Source organism: Eurosta solidaginis, chromosome 1 (genome assembly GCF_040869045.1).
Source record: "Eurosta solidaginis isolate ZX-2024a chromosome 1, ASM4086904v1, whole genome shotgun sequence".
NCBI lineage: Eukaryota > Metazoa > Arthropoda > Insecta > Diptera > Tephritidae > Eurosta > Eurosta solidaginis.
In genome coordinates this window covers 91,131,132-91,147,715 of record NC_090319.1, presented here as the reverse complement: position 1 = coordinate 91,147,715, position 16,584 = coordinate 91,131,132, and the positions used below count along the sequence as shown (strand labels likewise).

The following is a 16,584-nucleotide window of genomic DNA, read 5'->3' as shown; positions in this document are numbered from 1 at the left end:
CCTGTATTTAAAATGTCTCGCTGTTCAAATACGCGTTTCTCGAGTAGCTTGGATTGCGGGTCCTTAATCCTTGTTTCAAAAAGATTCGAAGCAATTAAGCATAAATTGTCCCATTTGGAAAAATTTAGCTCATTTTCCGGGAAGCTGTAGTGATAGTAAATATCCACCTTAAATCAATTATTTTAATATATTATTACAACACAAGTTTTTCCGAGTATTTTATATAAAAAAACATACCAATTCGGGAGCTTTTGAAAATTTGTATAGAGGCCACTCATCTAAAATTTGATCTAAAGTCAAATCTAAAGTAAACAAACGGTTTGTTCTATATGGAACCGTTTCTTTCCATTTTTTTAGTACGGATTCCCAATCTGTCCCAAATCTTGCCTTTCGGTGCCAGTTTTTTATTCTTTTGTGTAAAATATGTTTCCTGCAAATAAAAATTGAAATTCTTTAGAAACATTTCTTATATCAGATTTCTATAAGGTATTAAAGTTGGGTATTCGACAAATTATATAATCACATAAAGATGAACATTCGTACTTACGCGGCATTCTGTAGGAAATAGGGATATTATTTCATCCGCTATATCTTCGCAATTCTTAACGCTGAGCTTATGACCGTTTTCTATAATGTTTTCAATAACGTTGTGAACGATATACGTTCGTGCTTGCGGCGAAGCATTTTAGTATCCTTATAAAGTTTACAAATGCCTTTTCCTTGTTCCGTGGTCATCAAAATGCTATGAACACTGTAGGGCTGAAAATATATATGGAATATCATCATCATCATCATTTTCCGTAACTCATATTGGAGCATTAGGATTATACCTTTTTAAAATTCATGGCTTCGTCTGAGCTCCCGTCACTTGTTAGTCCTTCAGTTTGGAAACCTATACTTTCTCTGCAAGCCTTTGCTTCCTGCTGTGAACGTAAATTGTAAATGCCCTAAAAATAAGAATGTTTTTTTTTCTGGATTATTGTACATAGAAAGTTTCATACTTGCTCGTTTTGCCCACACGAAACCTTATGTTCTAATATTATTTTCTCATTAATTTTCTCTCCACCGAAAATTTCGTCTAAATGCCTGGTCTTAACATATTTGAGGCCTTCGATTGTTATACCTTTTACTGGGAGAAAAATACAATACTCATATACACTTTGCGGAAAAAGAGAAACCTATACTTACACGTTAAAAACGTATAAAGCCCGTCAAATAAGTTCCATGATTTCAACCGCATAGCCAAAGGGTCATCGTTAATTTGTGTATCTAGTCGCATTTGGTTTTCTGGTGTAAGCTCAAGACTTGTGGAAAAAGCGCGGCTGGTTCTACCGCTTCAGGTTGTATTATTAAATACTGTTGTTCTTGTTGTTGTATTAAATGCTCGTCTTGTGAAGTAATATATACCACGTTTTGAAGTAAGCAGTAATTATCACCCTCTCCCTCTTGATATGATGCTGCGTATATGTATTGCGTAGATGTATTGACTTTTATGAGCACAATGAATTATTTTAAGGTGACTTATTCAACTTTTTACGGTTTCGAAATCTTTTTTACAAATAAAGCATAACATTTTAAAATCTTCTAGATATTTATAACTTTTATTTCTATTGCCCGTTTAGTCGCTTAGTGTTGAAATTTTTGGAACACCAATTGATATGGACCGCAAGCAACAATTCAAATACTCCGATTAAACTTAATAAAAATTGGGGAGGCTTTATACATTGATTTTAAAGATGTTTGAATCATTTGTTTGCTTACCTGGTCTCCAGAATCGCTAAGTATTTTTTTATTTATAAGAAAAACTACTAAGAATTTATAAATTTGCCGCGTTGTTACTTTTGACTTTGAATTGGAAACACAGAATGAACAAAAATGGCGTGATCTTCACCTAATTTGAAATTTTACAAATACTTTGTTAGATTAAACAAGTTTCTTAGGTAATACAGCAAGTTACCTAAGATAACTTGATAAAAATAAACAGGTTCTTAGGTAGTTTAACGAAGTTTCCTAGGTCTCATTGCAAATTACCAAAGATAACTTGGTAAAAGTAAGCATCAATTTTGTTAGGTTAACCCAGTTTCTTAGGTGTTTGAACAAGTTACCTAAGCTAACATTGTAAACATTGCTCAGCTAACAAAGTCATTCGGTGATGACACAAGACACCCAAGTTATTACGGTTAAGATTCCTAAGCACTTTGTTGAATTGAAATTTAATCGGTGCTAGCACAAAATAACTTTGACAGATTAACTAATATTTCTTTCCCAAGTCTTTTACACCAAGGCTTTAAAGTTCATATAAAAAAAAAATACCTAGGATAACTTAGTCAAATCAACCCCGATTTTTGTAAGCCAAAGGGCTTAGGTAAAAAATTAACAAAGCTTTGTTTTTCTTTGTAGAGTATGAAATACTAAGAATTTTGGTAGCACACACAAGTTTCTTGGGCTCCATACAAAAATCTTCAACCAAGTAAACCTTGTTATATTCACAATTGTTTTTTCTCTGTGTGCGTCAAGTGTACTGTAAAATATGGAGATTGCCGAATCGACATCAGTGCATGCATAGAGATCCGACCAATCATGGGAAGCCAACAGATCATTAAGCATAATGAAATTCGCTTTGTAGAAACATCTAGAACGCGGTGGATCCTGTACTTGAATCCTACGGGGTAGACTGATATCAAGTGATATCTCAAGCGTAGGGTGCAGAGGGTCTTCTGGAATGGGTAAATGTGGAATTTGAGTAAGGGCAGTACCCACCAAGCCATCCACAAATACTAAATCCAGCATTTTGTTTCTACTATTTGTAGCGTCCGCCATATTACTTTTTATCAAAGACACGTTACTGCTACAGTTTTACAGCTGTCAGGTTAATAATCCATAATTAATAAAATAGTATAATAGTAAGACAAGTTACAAATTATCACAAAAAATCGAAAGATGTTGATATCGAATGTATGAAGTGATTTGATGTCTGTGGAACAGGAAAATAAAAGTAGCACCAATAAATTAGATAAAATTCCTCATAATTTGTTTTATTATTTTAATATACAGTGAAATTCCTTATAACCGGACACTCACCGTCGCAGTGTTTTTGTCCGTCTATGGGAGATGTCCGCTTATAAGGCATGAAGTCACAAAATATATACCACACACATAAATTGTATTGTACATAGTTTATTTAAGAAATTTTTGGAAGTAGAGAATATTTGCATACTTTAGTATTACATATAAATACATATATGCACATATATCGATTAAGTACATTGTACAAGTCTTTACATTTCAATGCTAGTTTGATTGAAAAAATTGGGTAATGCTTGATTGCTTTAATCTATAATATTCAGTTTCAAAGTGACTCTCCATATTTTTAATGTGCTGAAAAGCCATTTTTTGCAAATTGTTTCAAGCGCGCAACAAGTTTTAAAGCCTCATCATATGATGTTATAGTCTCACTTATTTCTTCTGAAAATTCATTTCAAAAGAAAATTTATAATTTATATTTTTTTTTTCAAATTATTAATAGTTGAGTATAGTTTATTTTTCTTTTAACTAATTTCACAAAATGTTATTTAAGATTAATTTCTATGCTATTTTTATGCCATTTTTTTCCTATGCCACACTGGGCCTTAAACTTTTTCTATTTTTAGAAAAAAAATTTTAATTTATTTACTATTTCTTAGTTCTTTTATTTTTTGTTTGAGTTTTAGCCTATCTACTGTATTTGTGGTTAAGTTTAGTAACCAAAAGGTTGCAGCTATTTCTTTTTTCTTTCTGAACTGTCTACTTCTGCGTTTTCGTGTTTGGCTTTTTATTGGGGTAGGTATTTTAGGAATTTCTTCCTTTTTATTAAGCTTATTTCGTCGCCGATACTCTTCTATGGTAATCGATGTCGGCAGGGCCGCGGAGAGGGGGGGGGGGGCAGCCAGGGCAATTGCCCTGGGTCCGGAAGGTTTTTGGGGGCCCGGCAAGACAAAGGAGTATTGACAGTACTCTAACTAGGATTTCATAGATACATACATATTTTGTTGCTACAAGAAATTGTTTTAAAATTGAAAATCACTTAACTAAAATCATAAGCATCCGATCAAATACTTTGGGGCATAGTCATAGTCGAAGTAAAATGTGATTTTAAGTTAGATAAACGTTTTCGACACAATTTTATAAGCGTAATCTGTCAACAATGCTTCAACTTACTTAAAATCACATTTTATTTCGACTTCCCAACGACTTAAGTGGTCGCCATTTCCTTCAAATCATACTCCATACTACTCTAAAAAACGGAGAAAAAGTAAGGTGTGATTGGCTCGTTTGGAGTGCAACAAAAGAAGCGCTTTTTTGTTTTCCATGCCGGTTTTTCAGCAAAATTTCCGAAAATACCCGATCAGCTTTGACAAAATCTTCAGGTTATTCTAAAGAAAAAGGTTGGAAGAGGTTACACGACAAAATTCCTGAACATGAAAATAGTCAAAATCATAAAATTTGCTATATAGAGTGGCGCCAATATAAAATGAGAATTCGAAATGCAATTTCAGTGGATTTTCTCTTCGCGGAAACCCTTAACCCGGATAAGCCTGAAACATATTTTAGTGTCTAATCTTTATATTTTTTTGAAATCATAGTTATTACTTGCTATTTTAAATAGAAAGTAAGTTAAAACTAAACTTTCTGCTGGAAAAACTTGGAAAAGCGGTGTTGTTTTTAAACAACGATAGTAAAATGACCTACTATAACTGTCATGAAGAAAGAAAACAAACTATTGGAAAATTGCATGGTTTTGTTTATTTATTCATTGGAATAAGTTTACAGAAGATAAGAAAAAATAAAATTATGTAGGAGTGTGATAGTTTTCAAAGCAGTTTTTTGGATGCAGAGTAACTTCGCATTTTTTACAAAAAAAGTTGGCATGTTTGTGACAAAAAACGCACCGCAATTGACCTTGTCGTACTAGGTGGTCTATACCATCAAAACGTGAATTTTCGTGAAAACCTTTTGATGTACGCCCAGATTTTCGTTGATCTGCTTTCTTGAAAGTCTCCAAAATACCTGTCGCTACACTCCGGTGGAATTTTAGATGATCATATTCACCTTCATTAGCTTTGTATAATTGCCAAACATTTTGGAGCGCCATATCAAGACAGTGGACAATAAGCGAAAAATACCATATCTTGCCTCTAATTGAAGTCCTGTAAAGGCTTAAATTCTGATCAGACCTGTCAACACCTCCCATGTTGGTATTGTAGACTTTAATAAGAGCAGGCTGGTCAACAAAAACGTATTTCTTTTCTTCTTGCGAATATCTTTTTATTTTGTTCACAGGATTTACTTTTGCGTCGTTTGATGCAATTGCAACAACGCTATTATCATGCCACTTACAAACTACGATTTCTTCAGCCCTTGTAGAGTGGAATTTTTAAGAACCCCGGGCTAGCTTTTTCATTTCTTTGTTTGTTGGCAAAGGATATTTGAAAACACGATTTTCCCTTATTGTTCCAGTAGCCTTGAATCCTCTTTTACCTAGCTCATCAATCAACGGTACCGAAGTAAAGAAATTGTCAAAAAACAAGTGAAAGGGTGCCTGGTTGTCAATTTTCCGCAAAACATCAGCATATTGTAGGATTACACTGGCACCCAATCCAAGTATTTTGTACTGGTTTGAATTCTCTCCAGATTGCCCTTGATAGGGTTCACACAATAATATATAACCTGATCGAGTTGCGCTCACCCAAAATTTGTAGCCCCATCTGATAGGTTTACCACGTATAAATTGTTTACATGGGTGCCCCCATAGTAAGGCACCATAGCTTCATCGATGCTATGATTTTCTTCAAAACAAGCAAAATTCAGAAAATTGGTGTTCAACGCATCTATCACTGGTCGAATTTTGGCATATTTATCAGTTTGTTGCAAATTATAGTTATCGCAGCAGTGGGTATTAGACATGATAAAAGCAAATCGATCTCTAGTTATGTCGTTGAAAACAGTGGGCATGCCACAGTCAGTGGCATTCTCCCAATACATTCTTCTTCTAGGTACTATAACATAGCCACTGAACAGCAAAATTCCGAAGAAGTACTGCATTTTCTCATTGGTCACATTTTCAACTAGGTTTTTTTTGATTGACATACAAATTCGTGTATTTACGAACATATTTATATATATACATATATATATTTATTTATTTATTTATTTATGATGTTAGTATCAAAAAGACATTGAAAATAGTACAAAGGTGTATTTTCGAACTTCGCTCCTTCCATGTCATTCCAACTATTGTTTTTGGGTTGTATGTCACGTGATGGCCAGCTGTATATTTTATTTTTGGAGACCACAGTTTCAGAAGTTCGCTGAGCAATTATTTGTGTTGATGTATCAGGCACTTCTGAATTTTGTTGTGTATGATATGAATCTTTTCGCAGACGTTTAGCAAGTTGGAGTAATGGCAAATCATCATCTTCATCATTTTCGCTTTCTGAAGAATCGTAGTGAAGCTCGACTTGAGCTCTAAGCTGCGAACCGGATAAATTATTCAAAAATATTTAATTTTCTTCCCCAGAATCTTCATCTGTGACATCTGCATTACAGTTTCCAGGAGGAAATATTGTAATAGCCTCGGGTAATGGACAGTCGTCGTTTCTTTCTAATTCTTCCAAAATTTCATGCAGTTTCAGACTGCGCATTTTAGTAGGTCTAAAGCAAACAAACAAACAAGGCAATAGTAGCCTATTGTACTACTGGCGTTTATAAAAAACATCAAATTTCATAAGCTAATTACTCTGTTACATATCGGTTAAACTAAAAGTTTTTTTGAAGTTTAGTGTAGTTCACATTTTCAACTATTGTATATCGTTAAAGTTATATCGAATAAATATATCTAACATTTGGTACGTACTTGGAAAAACTCATGTTGAAAAACTGCTGAAAACTAACCTCAAAATACCACTTGTAGCAACTATCACATAGAATTCACAACACTGACTGAAGATGTGTATAATAGAAGTCAATCGAACTGCACAGAAATAATATAGTGGAACTTTTCCCATTTCCATTTGTCACGAATGTAGGTTTTACACTTACCTGCATCCGTAAGGGATGACCGTTTTTAATAAATACTATAAAGTATAATGTAAATAAGCTTGCTTTAATGATAAGAAAAGTGATCAAGTTAATATATCTGAAAATGATTGTTAATTTGGACTAATCGTTTTTGATTTTTTTCCAGTCGCGATGCTCGCTCGTGTTCACTCACAGACTGACTCTCGTTGGAATTTCGGTATACGGCAGTTGTTCAAATGTAACAGTGTTGCATTCATTGGTAGTATTTCTAAGGTTACATTTTGTAAGTGATGTGACAAACAGGTGTGACAACTCGGCCTTTCCTGACCTAAATCGTCTCGATTTCGTCGTCGGATTTTAGTTCGGGACTGTTGCTACACCATGGCTTGATCTTGTCGGAGGCATAAACAGAACTAAACTTTTTGTTGCTGACTTGATAACCTGGTATATCTTCTAGTAAATACCGATCGTTACCCAAAACTTTGCGGATAATGTACGGTCCACGAAATTTTGGCTCGAGCTTGCGCGATTCGCCTGTAGAACCTGGCTCATTTTCAATGACTACTAAATCTTCCTCAGCGTAAATCTTAGGTTGCTGATGTCGTTGGTCAAATCGTTTTTTCCACTTTTCGCGCTCATTTTCAATGTTAATAACTGCTTGGCTACGTTTTTCGGCGGAACTTAGCTCAGAATTTTCTTCATCGATATCATCATTAACAGCGGCAATAAGTTGGTTAGTTACTAGATCGCGTAGTGGGAAACCAAACACAAGCTCGTTTGGGCTGAATTTGGTAGTCGCGTTTCGACGGGAATTAACAGACCATTGGAGATCTCTCAGAATAAGATCCCAATCTTTAGGATTGTCGGTTGTTGTGCGTAGATGTGATAAAATACTCTGATTGGCGCGTTTCACCTGGCCATTTGCGCGCGGCGTTCGTACGGATGTTTTCGTATGTTGTATGTTGTTGTTATTACAATATTCTTCGAATGATTTCGAGGTGAAAGACGTACCTCTATCGGTGACTATCTGCGATGGTAACCCAAAATACAATGAGATTTCATTAAGCGCTTATATAACATGAATGGTCTTGGTATCGCGCATCGGATATGGCGAGGACAAGACAATTTCCCCGTTTGCTGCGTGGAAATGGACCCATGTGATCCAAATGTATACGATAAAATGGAATGGGTTTAACTGAATCAAAATGGAGGCTACCCTCAGTTTTACCCGTACGTTGCGTTTGATAACAACACCTAATGCATGCTGCTATGTAGCTTTTAACAAATCGTCTCATATTCGGAAACCAGTACGTCTCATATTCGGAAACCACACGGCTGTGTGCCCGGCTTGGTCGTGGCAGAATTCAATAATACGCCAGCGTACACCCTTTGGCACAACAAACTTTAGGCCGTCAGTTTCTTTGTGATACAATCTATGATTGCGTAGTTGGTATTCGGATTTTATTACTTGGTCTTGCGGTGATTTTGTATTACCATTTAAAATGTTAATGATATCTCGAAGTTTTTCGTCTTGGAGTTGCATGGTTAGTAGCCAGTCGTTAATGTCGGTCATTATGTTCATTACATCATTTTAGTTTTAAGTTCTTTGTTGGTTTTGACGTGTGCGATAGCGGAGCAGTCTGTAACAAGACGCTTACCCAGTAAGTAAGTTCGAAAACGCTCTAGTGTTTCTACGGCAAGGAGGACTTCAAGTTCATAGCTGTGGTAACGGCTCTCTGTTTCAGTGCAATGACGACTGTAGTAACAGACGGGTCGCCATTCCCTGCCGTCAACAGATTGCAGGAGAACACCCGCCAAACCATAACTGCTTGCATCAGTGTGCACCTCGTGCTGGGCGTTGATATCATATATCACGAGAACTGGGTCGTTGGTAAGGACGCTTATCAGGGTTTCAAACGAACTTCGCTGTTCTGAACCCCACACGAAATTTGTTTGGCCCTCTTTAGTTAATAATTTTGTCAAGGGCTTGGAAATCAAAGAGTAGTCTCTAACAAATTTTCTAAAGAACCCTGTCAGGTCTAAAAATCTTCTTACCTCGGTTGCGTTTGTTGGTGTCGGAAAATTCTTGATGGCGGTTACCTTTTGTTCGCCAGGAGTAATACCTTCTTCGGTGACAATGTGTCCGAGATGCTCGATTTTGGTTGCGAGAAGTTTACATTTGTCGGCACGTAGAGTTAGTCCGGCTTCTTTAAGAAGTTTGAAAAAACGTTCGAGGCGAAATAGTCCTTCTTTAATTGTTTGACTTGGTATAATTATATCGTCCAAGTATATTAGCACTTCACCGTGGTTCATTTTTGACGCGATTTTGTTCATTATGCTTTGAAACGTTGCAGGCGCATTAACCAAACCAAAAAGCATACGATTAAACTCGAAGTGACCATCCGAGGTCACGAACGCGGTAAATTGCTTTGAAGTTTCTTCTATCTCGATTTGGTGGTACCCCATACGTAAGTCAAACGTAGTGAAACATTTATTACCAGCGAGTTGCGCAAACTGATCTTCCATGTTCGGCATGGGAAAAGGTTGTTTTGCTGTTATTGTGTTTACACAACGATAGTCTATACAAAGACGGTGTTCTTTGTTTTTATTTTCAACTAGGACCACAGGAGATGAGTACGCGCACTCACTGGGTCGAATAATGTCATTTTCGAGTAACTCGGTTACGATACGCGATACGATTGGCCTTTTAGCAAACGGAATACGATACGGTTTAAGTTGAATTGGTATGTTAGATGTTAAATCGATTTTCATTTTTCCAAAATTGCACTTGCCAATATCAGCAATATTATTCGCGAAAAGTTCACGGTATTCGTTCATAATATTTTCAAATTGCCTGATTTCTGTTTCGTTTAAACCTTGAGGCGAGGATATGTGTCGGATTTGTTCGACACGACACTTTTCATTTTCAATTATTAGCCGCGTATCTGAGCCACACAGTACATCTTTACCTAGGAGTACGTTTTCGCAAATCAGCTCGTCGCTGACAACAACCATATCTGTGGCCAATTTGTGATTTTCAAGCGTTAATAATACGTTGATGATACATGTTGACACATATTCACCACCGCCGAAACCACGTAATACAGTCATAATGTTTTTAAAATTACCGATTTTTTCCTGAAACGTTTTACGCACGAGCGTGTGCGTGCTACCGGGATCAACAAATGCTTTTGTAGCATACCCGTTCACGTTTATTGTCTTAGTTATACCGTCGGAAGTATTAACATCAATTTTCGGCGCGTCCGTATTTTGTATTGTATTCACATTGTTTTGCTTCACGTTAGGACACTTCGCTCTTATGAGTGGTTCGTTGACACTTTGAGCACCTAGCTTTTTTTTGCGGTTCAGGGCAATTAATAGCAAAATGCCCCATTTTGGTACAATTAAAACACTTGACGTTGTTTTCAGGGCTCACTTCTTTCAAGTTTGTCGGTTTTTGCATTGATTTTCCATTTACTGAAACGGTTTTCGCGGCGGTGTAGCCCGATTTTAATTTATTGTTTTGGCTTACATCGTTATATAGACTGTAACTCATTATATCTTTTAATAAGTCTTGACAGTGTACGTACTCGTTAGATATTTTTCGTTTTATATCGTTATCATTGACACCATTTACGATGTTTCGCGCGATACTAGCCTATGGTAACCCACCTTTGTTACCCAACGCTAGCATTCGATAATAATATTCCACCGGCGTTTCATTGTATTGACGTTTGGTACGCGAAAGTTTTATATGCACATCGGCATCGTTTACGAGACTCGGAAAGTCGTTAAGAAATTTGCTTACAAATTGAGCCCAATTCACAAAAACGCATTGTTGTGAATTAGCCCAAAGTTTAGCGGAACCTTTTAGTTTTTGTTGCACAGCGATAATTACGACACTTTCTTGCCAGCCATATGCACTTTTTAACATTTCGACCCGTTGTACAAATTGCAAGGAATTCAAAGATAATTCGCTTGTTGGGTTATACTCCGGCAATAACTCGACAATATGTTTAATTGTATGACACGACGAGTGAGTGTATTCGTTATTAAATGGAAACGGAGCACTTGCTGGATTGAGATCACTATTTCTTATTGGATCAATTGGATTGTGCGATATTGGTATGTTATGAACATTTTGAGTATTTACTCTTTGCCATTGCGGAGCAAAATTCACTCGCGGAGTTGTTGTGGTTGTAGCGTACGGTTGCATGTTTACGTTTGTATACATTGGTTGTATCGGAGACGACGCGATTGTTGGTTGAAAACAGGCATGCTTAACGAACGAAACGATATCATTTCGTTACGATAATCAACGTTAATAAACGACACGAAGTCACTTCGTTTCGTTTATTAACGTTAAGATCGTCAAATTAACGTTAATTTGGCGTTCTTAACGTTAATAAACGAAACGAAATGACTTCGTTTCGTTTATTAACGTTGATTATCGTAACGAAATGATATCGTTTCGTTCGTTAAGCATGCCTGGTTGAAGGCACTTCGTTTCGTTTATTAGCGTTGATTATCGTAACGAAATGATATCGTTTCGTTCGTTAAGCATGCCTGGTTGAAAATTTGGCACACACGTAGAGACGGGTACTTGGGCACTGACGCACGTATTTGTTTGTAATTGTATGAAACGCTCAATCGTTTTTTCGAGCGCTGTTAAACGGTCATGCTCACTCCCACTATCACTTGCATTTTCGAAATGCTCATTTATACGTTGGATGAGTTGGTTTTTAGTACCAGACGTAGGTAAACCAACATCCTTACATTACTTTTTTTTAGATCTTTGAGTGTTGTTTTACTTGACATTTTGTTTCGTTTCGTTGTTTTGAGTGTAATCTGCAAACACAAGAAACACGAGCGCGATAGTGATGGATGAATTTGAGTCAAATGATACGAGACAACGATAGAGTTATTTGATCGAACGAAAATTACTATGAGCGAGATTCGACACGTTCGAGCTAGCCAACGAATATTAATTTGCACGAAGATATTTAAACTACCCGAACACAAATATTTGTATGAGAGTGTGTGTATATTATGTACCAATCCCAGCAAAAAAAGAAGTAATCCAAGGAGTAATTGAGGAGCAATATTTTGAATAACAGGATTACTCCATATTGCTCCGATGCTCATGGAAATTTTACTCCATTTTAACATTGCATGTCATTGGAGAGGAGCACTCCTTAAAATTGTTAATAGAGTACTCCATGGAGAATTGAGGACAGCACTCCTCGGAGCACTGAATGAAGTACTCCATGGAGCATTGTGGGGAGCGCTCCTCGGAGTGTTGAACGGAGTACTCCTTGGAGCATTGAAGGAGCACTCCTTGGATTATTGAATGAATTACTCTATGGAGCATTGTGGAGAGCGCTCCTCGGAGTATTGAACGGAGTACTCCTCGGATTATTGAATGAATTACTCCATGGAGTATTGGAAACAGAGTATACTTAATAAAGACTCCTATTTTTTTTACAGATAAGTCCAAAAATGGTTTTTTAATTTATTCTATTATTAAAAAAAATATAAATTTTCATAAGATTACATATTCACGAAAAAGTATAAAACAATGGGGCGCTCCATGGCTGGAAGAACTTTTGAATCTCAGATTTTGTTTATACAAGTACAAGTAATAAGATTAATAATTTCTTTGACCAAGTCTAATATTAACAAATAACAGTAAAAAAAAAGTAATTTCATTGTTTTAAGAGATTCATTGTTGAACAGATTAAACTTTAAATTTTTCATTGTATTTTGTACGGTATGAGGCTGCCTTTGCTTTATGGAAGGCTTTTTTATTTTTTTTCTCGAATTTGGGATATTACGCATGGTTCTCCTTCAGGGCTTCTGTAAAAAAAAAAGATTTGAAAACAATTTTTTAAACTGCCAAAAGAATAAAAAATAAGTACGTATATCAATACAAAAAATATTTTGAATCTTATTTGTAAAAAGTTAAATTCTAATTCCTAAAGAATTTAAATCACATACCCTAAATAAAATAGTTGAATAGCTCGAAGTTTTGTATTGCTACCTTCCCTTTTTTCCATCCCAATTAATTTTAGCTAGGAGTGTATCTGCAAAAATTTCCTGCAACGTTTTGTACAACTCGAGCTCCAATTATTTTTTTAATGTAAGATACCTAAACAAATAAATAGGTTATTAAAATTTTATCCATTTCTGTTACCACCAGGGGTAAGATACTTACTATTTCCACATGAGTGAAATTTTCACAGTTTTCTTCGAACTCCTGCAACTGCGACAAGGAATTTATAGGGAAAAGTTTTAGGTCTCTTGGCTTCGCATTCATAGTTTTTAAAACTGAATCTAATGCTACAGTATGTTGGCAAGCAATTTCTTTAAGTTTTTTTACATCAGCCGAGATTGAATAAATTTTGTCCTCCATTCTTTTTAAAATTATAGTTACATCACTTGGAGCTGAAAATTTAAAAGGAGTTAGTTAATTACAGATATGTATGATATGCGAGCTATTTCACAATTTTCATCTGCAGCGAAGGCAGAATTTGCAAATGGCGGCTCCTCAAGCCGTTCACTCGTCAAAGTGTCACCTTCATTATGCCTATTAATTTCTTTCTTTACAAGCTTTGAATATAAAGTATACATTATTTAACTTACCTTTTTTTAATTTTCGTTAATTTTATATTAGTTTCTTTTGAGTTTTAATACTTTTTAGTGTTTTCTTTGTTTTAAGACAATAAGACGTAAGCGTACGCTGTTACTTCACCAAAAACCGAACACATAATGACACCGCGAGCGCAATCAGCAGTTTGGCGGCACAACGGAATAACACGAAAAGTATCGAACAGTAACGAACATACAAACATGTTTTCTTGCCCCTAATGGAGCAACAAATGAGTGCTCCTTTTTACAATTACTCCAAGCATTTTTGCTGGGAATATACATATACATATATTAAAAGAAAACGCTACGCAGCCACAAAATTTGAATACGAACCGTTGAGCTCAGCAACAAAACGTATGTCTACTGGGGCTCCGTTGTTCACGATTTTTAGGTTAGGTTAACTTGCAATGCGTATGCAAGCCTAAACGTTTATAAAAGTACAATTCACAAACTATGTATGCTTTTTCCACAAAATTGCTTAAATCTGCACATTTGTATTTTTTTCTTTTCACTTTTAGTTTTAACCACGCAATTTTTCGTTCGCAGACGTAGACACTGTAGCACATCCCACTTCTGAACTGTCACGAATGTAGGTTTTACACTTACCTGCATCCGTAAATACTATAAAGTTTAATGTAAATTAGCTTGCTTTAATGATAAGAAAAATGATCAAGTTAATATATCTGAAAATGATTGTTAATTTAGACGAATCATTTTTGGTTTTTTTCCAATCGCGTTGCTCGCTCGTGTTCACTCACAGACTGACTCTCGTTGGAATTTCGGTATACGGCAGTTGTTCAAATGTAAGAGTGTTGCATTCATTGGTAGTATTTCTAAGGTTGAATTTTGTATGTGATGTGACAAACAAGTGTGACACATTGAAATTTGTTTTTTTGGGCTGTTGTTTTAAAACTACGATAGTGCCAAGTGGGTTAAAAATGAAACAGCTCCCTGGAGAGAGATACTTCGCAGAATTCTTGATTTTGTTTTATTTCTTGGAGAAGAAGGATTGGCGTTTAGAGGGTATAATTCATTGATCGGAAATCCAAAAATTGGAAACTTTCTTGGTATTTTAGAACTGATCAGCAATTATGACCTATTGCATGAACATTTGGAGAAGGTGAGGGAATGTCAAACGAAAAAGAATCGTCTCCAAGCACATTATTTGTCTGAAGGAATACAAAATGAGTTCATAGAAATCTAAATCTGTGCAATTCAAGTAATTAGAAAGATAGAAGGCGAGAGAAAGTCTGTCAAGTATTACACATTAATAGTGGATGCAACCCCTGATTCGGCGCATATTGAGCAGACTGTTTTTATATTGCGTTATGTTTTATTAGGCAGGGACTCCGGAAAATGGAAAATCCAAGAACGCTTCTTAGACTTTGTCGATTGTAACGCAAAAATAGAAGAATCTATCCCTGAGCTGATTCGCAGCACTCTAAAAAAGCACAATATTCCACTGGATGACTGCCGTGGGCAAGGGTATGGTAAAGGCAGTAATATGAGCGGTCATTACAAAGGAGCGCAGAGTCATATCCTGAGAGATAACTCCCTGGCAATATTTGCACTTTTTTGTGCTTGTCATAGTTTAAATTTGTGTGGAGTGCAAGCTGCTGAATGTTGTGCAGAAGTCATCACATTTTTCTGTATTATGCAGAAATTGTATAATATCTTAGCGCAAGCCCTCAGAGATGGGAAATTCTCAAGGAAACAACTAATTGCTCCTTGCACAAACACGCTCGTGTGGATAGTGTGAAACCTTTCGCAACTCACATTCCCCAAATATTGAAAGCTATTGATGAAATCAAGCTTTTGAATCTGAGTTCAGAAACAGTAACGGATTTGAAAGGTATTGAAGCATGTATGGGGAAGTTCAGGGATCAATGGTTCTGGCAGGGAGTATAGGAGTAAGGTTCTGGCAGGGAGTATAGGAGTTGTGAATACCTTCGCAGAGAAAAGAAGGAAGATAAGAGAGCGCCAGTTCGATGAATTACCTGGCGAATCACCTGAATGTGATTCTGAAACTCAATTCAAACAGCAAGTTTTTTACTTTCCTTTTAACTGCTGGATTGGTAACATGACAAGACGTTTTGAAGCCGTAAATGACATTGCGATTAAATTTAGTTGTTTGTGGTAGTCTCAGGATCTGTCAGAAGAAGAGCTCAGAGAAAAGGCAGCGGAATTCTGCACGATTTATGGTATCGATATTTCTACGGATCTAATAGATGAAATCTTTCATCTCAAAGTCATCTACTTAGCAAATTTGGGATGTGATTCGCTGCCATCATTTCAACTTCTGAACAAATTTCATGACTTGAAGATGGAAGTATTATTTCCGAACATCTGCATAACATTAAGAATATTTTGCACACTTCCAGTCAGTATGGCTGCAGGGGAGCGTTCTTTTAGTCTATTGTCTGGCGTGAAAAATTTTTTACGTTCTACTATGAGTAAAATCGCTTGACAAGCCTTTGAACATTGGCGTTGGAGTCCAGCCTTGCTCGCAGCATTAGTTTTGAATCGGCAATTTCCATATTCGCGCCTTGTTGGACGGCCATAACCGTTTAGACGGTTAAGCGCCAATTAAGTAAGTAAGTAAGTAATTTCCATATTCGCAGACCAAAAAGCACGGAAGGTTTTTCTTGGCTGATTCAACCTCTTAAAATGTACATATTTAGAAAAAGTTAATGTAAGCAAATCAAACAATGAAATATAACATTTCATTTATGTAAGTGTTCCAGTAAATCTTATTTGATATGAAATAAAACTGACAATGTGAATTGAAAAATTTATGTTTGTTATGTTATTTTTTTTACTGGATTGGGTTTATTTTTGGGGGGGATGGGGGGGGGCGTAAACGCGCACTGCCCAGGGGCC

The 16,584-nt window shown here is 36.1% G+C and overlaps 2 protein-coding genes across 4 annotated transcripts in view; one reads left to right on the top strand and one right to left on the bottom strand.

Annotated features, from left to right (window-relative positions):
• Window positions 1-16,584, top strand: part of RhoGAP93B (MyTH4 and RhoGAP_KIAA1688 domain-containing protein RhoGAP93B) — a 422,769-nt gene that overhangs the window by 268,849 nt on the left and 137,336 nt on the right. The gene's annotated exons all lie outside the window — the stretch shown is intronic.
• On the bottom strand, window positions 48-1,648 carry LOC137236447 (uncharacterized). Its single transcript, XM_067759056.1, has 6 exons — window positions 1,189-1,648; window positions 1,002-1,129; window positions 831-947; window positions 548-759; window positions 238-430; window positions 48-167 (listed from the first exon to the last, which is right to left on the bottom strand). The coding sequence occupies exons 1-4, from the start codon at window positions 1,277-1,279 to the stop codon at window positions 628-630; spliced, it is 468 nt and encodes a 155-aa protein (XP_067615157.1). The 5' UTR covers window positions 1,280-1,648; the 3' UTR covers window positions 48-167; window positions 238-430; window positions 548-627.

Coding starts and splice junctions, on each gene's coding strand:
- LOC137236447 (XM_067759056.1), bottom strand. CDS start 1,279: ATGCGACTAGATACACAAATTAACGATGACCCTTTGGCTATGCGGTTG. Junction 948..1,001: donor CGTGTGGGCAAAACGAGCAA/GTATGAAACTTT, acceptor TCTTATTTTTAG/GGCATTTACAATTTACGTTC. Junction 760..830: donor AAGCCATGAATTTTAAAAAG/GTATAATCCTAA, acceptor ATATATTTTCAG/CCCTACAGTGTTCATAGCAT.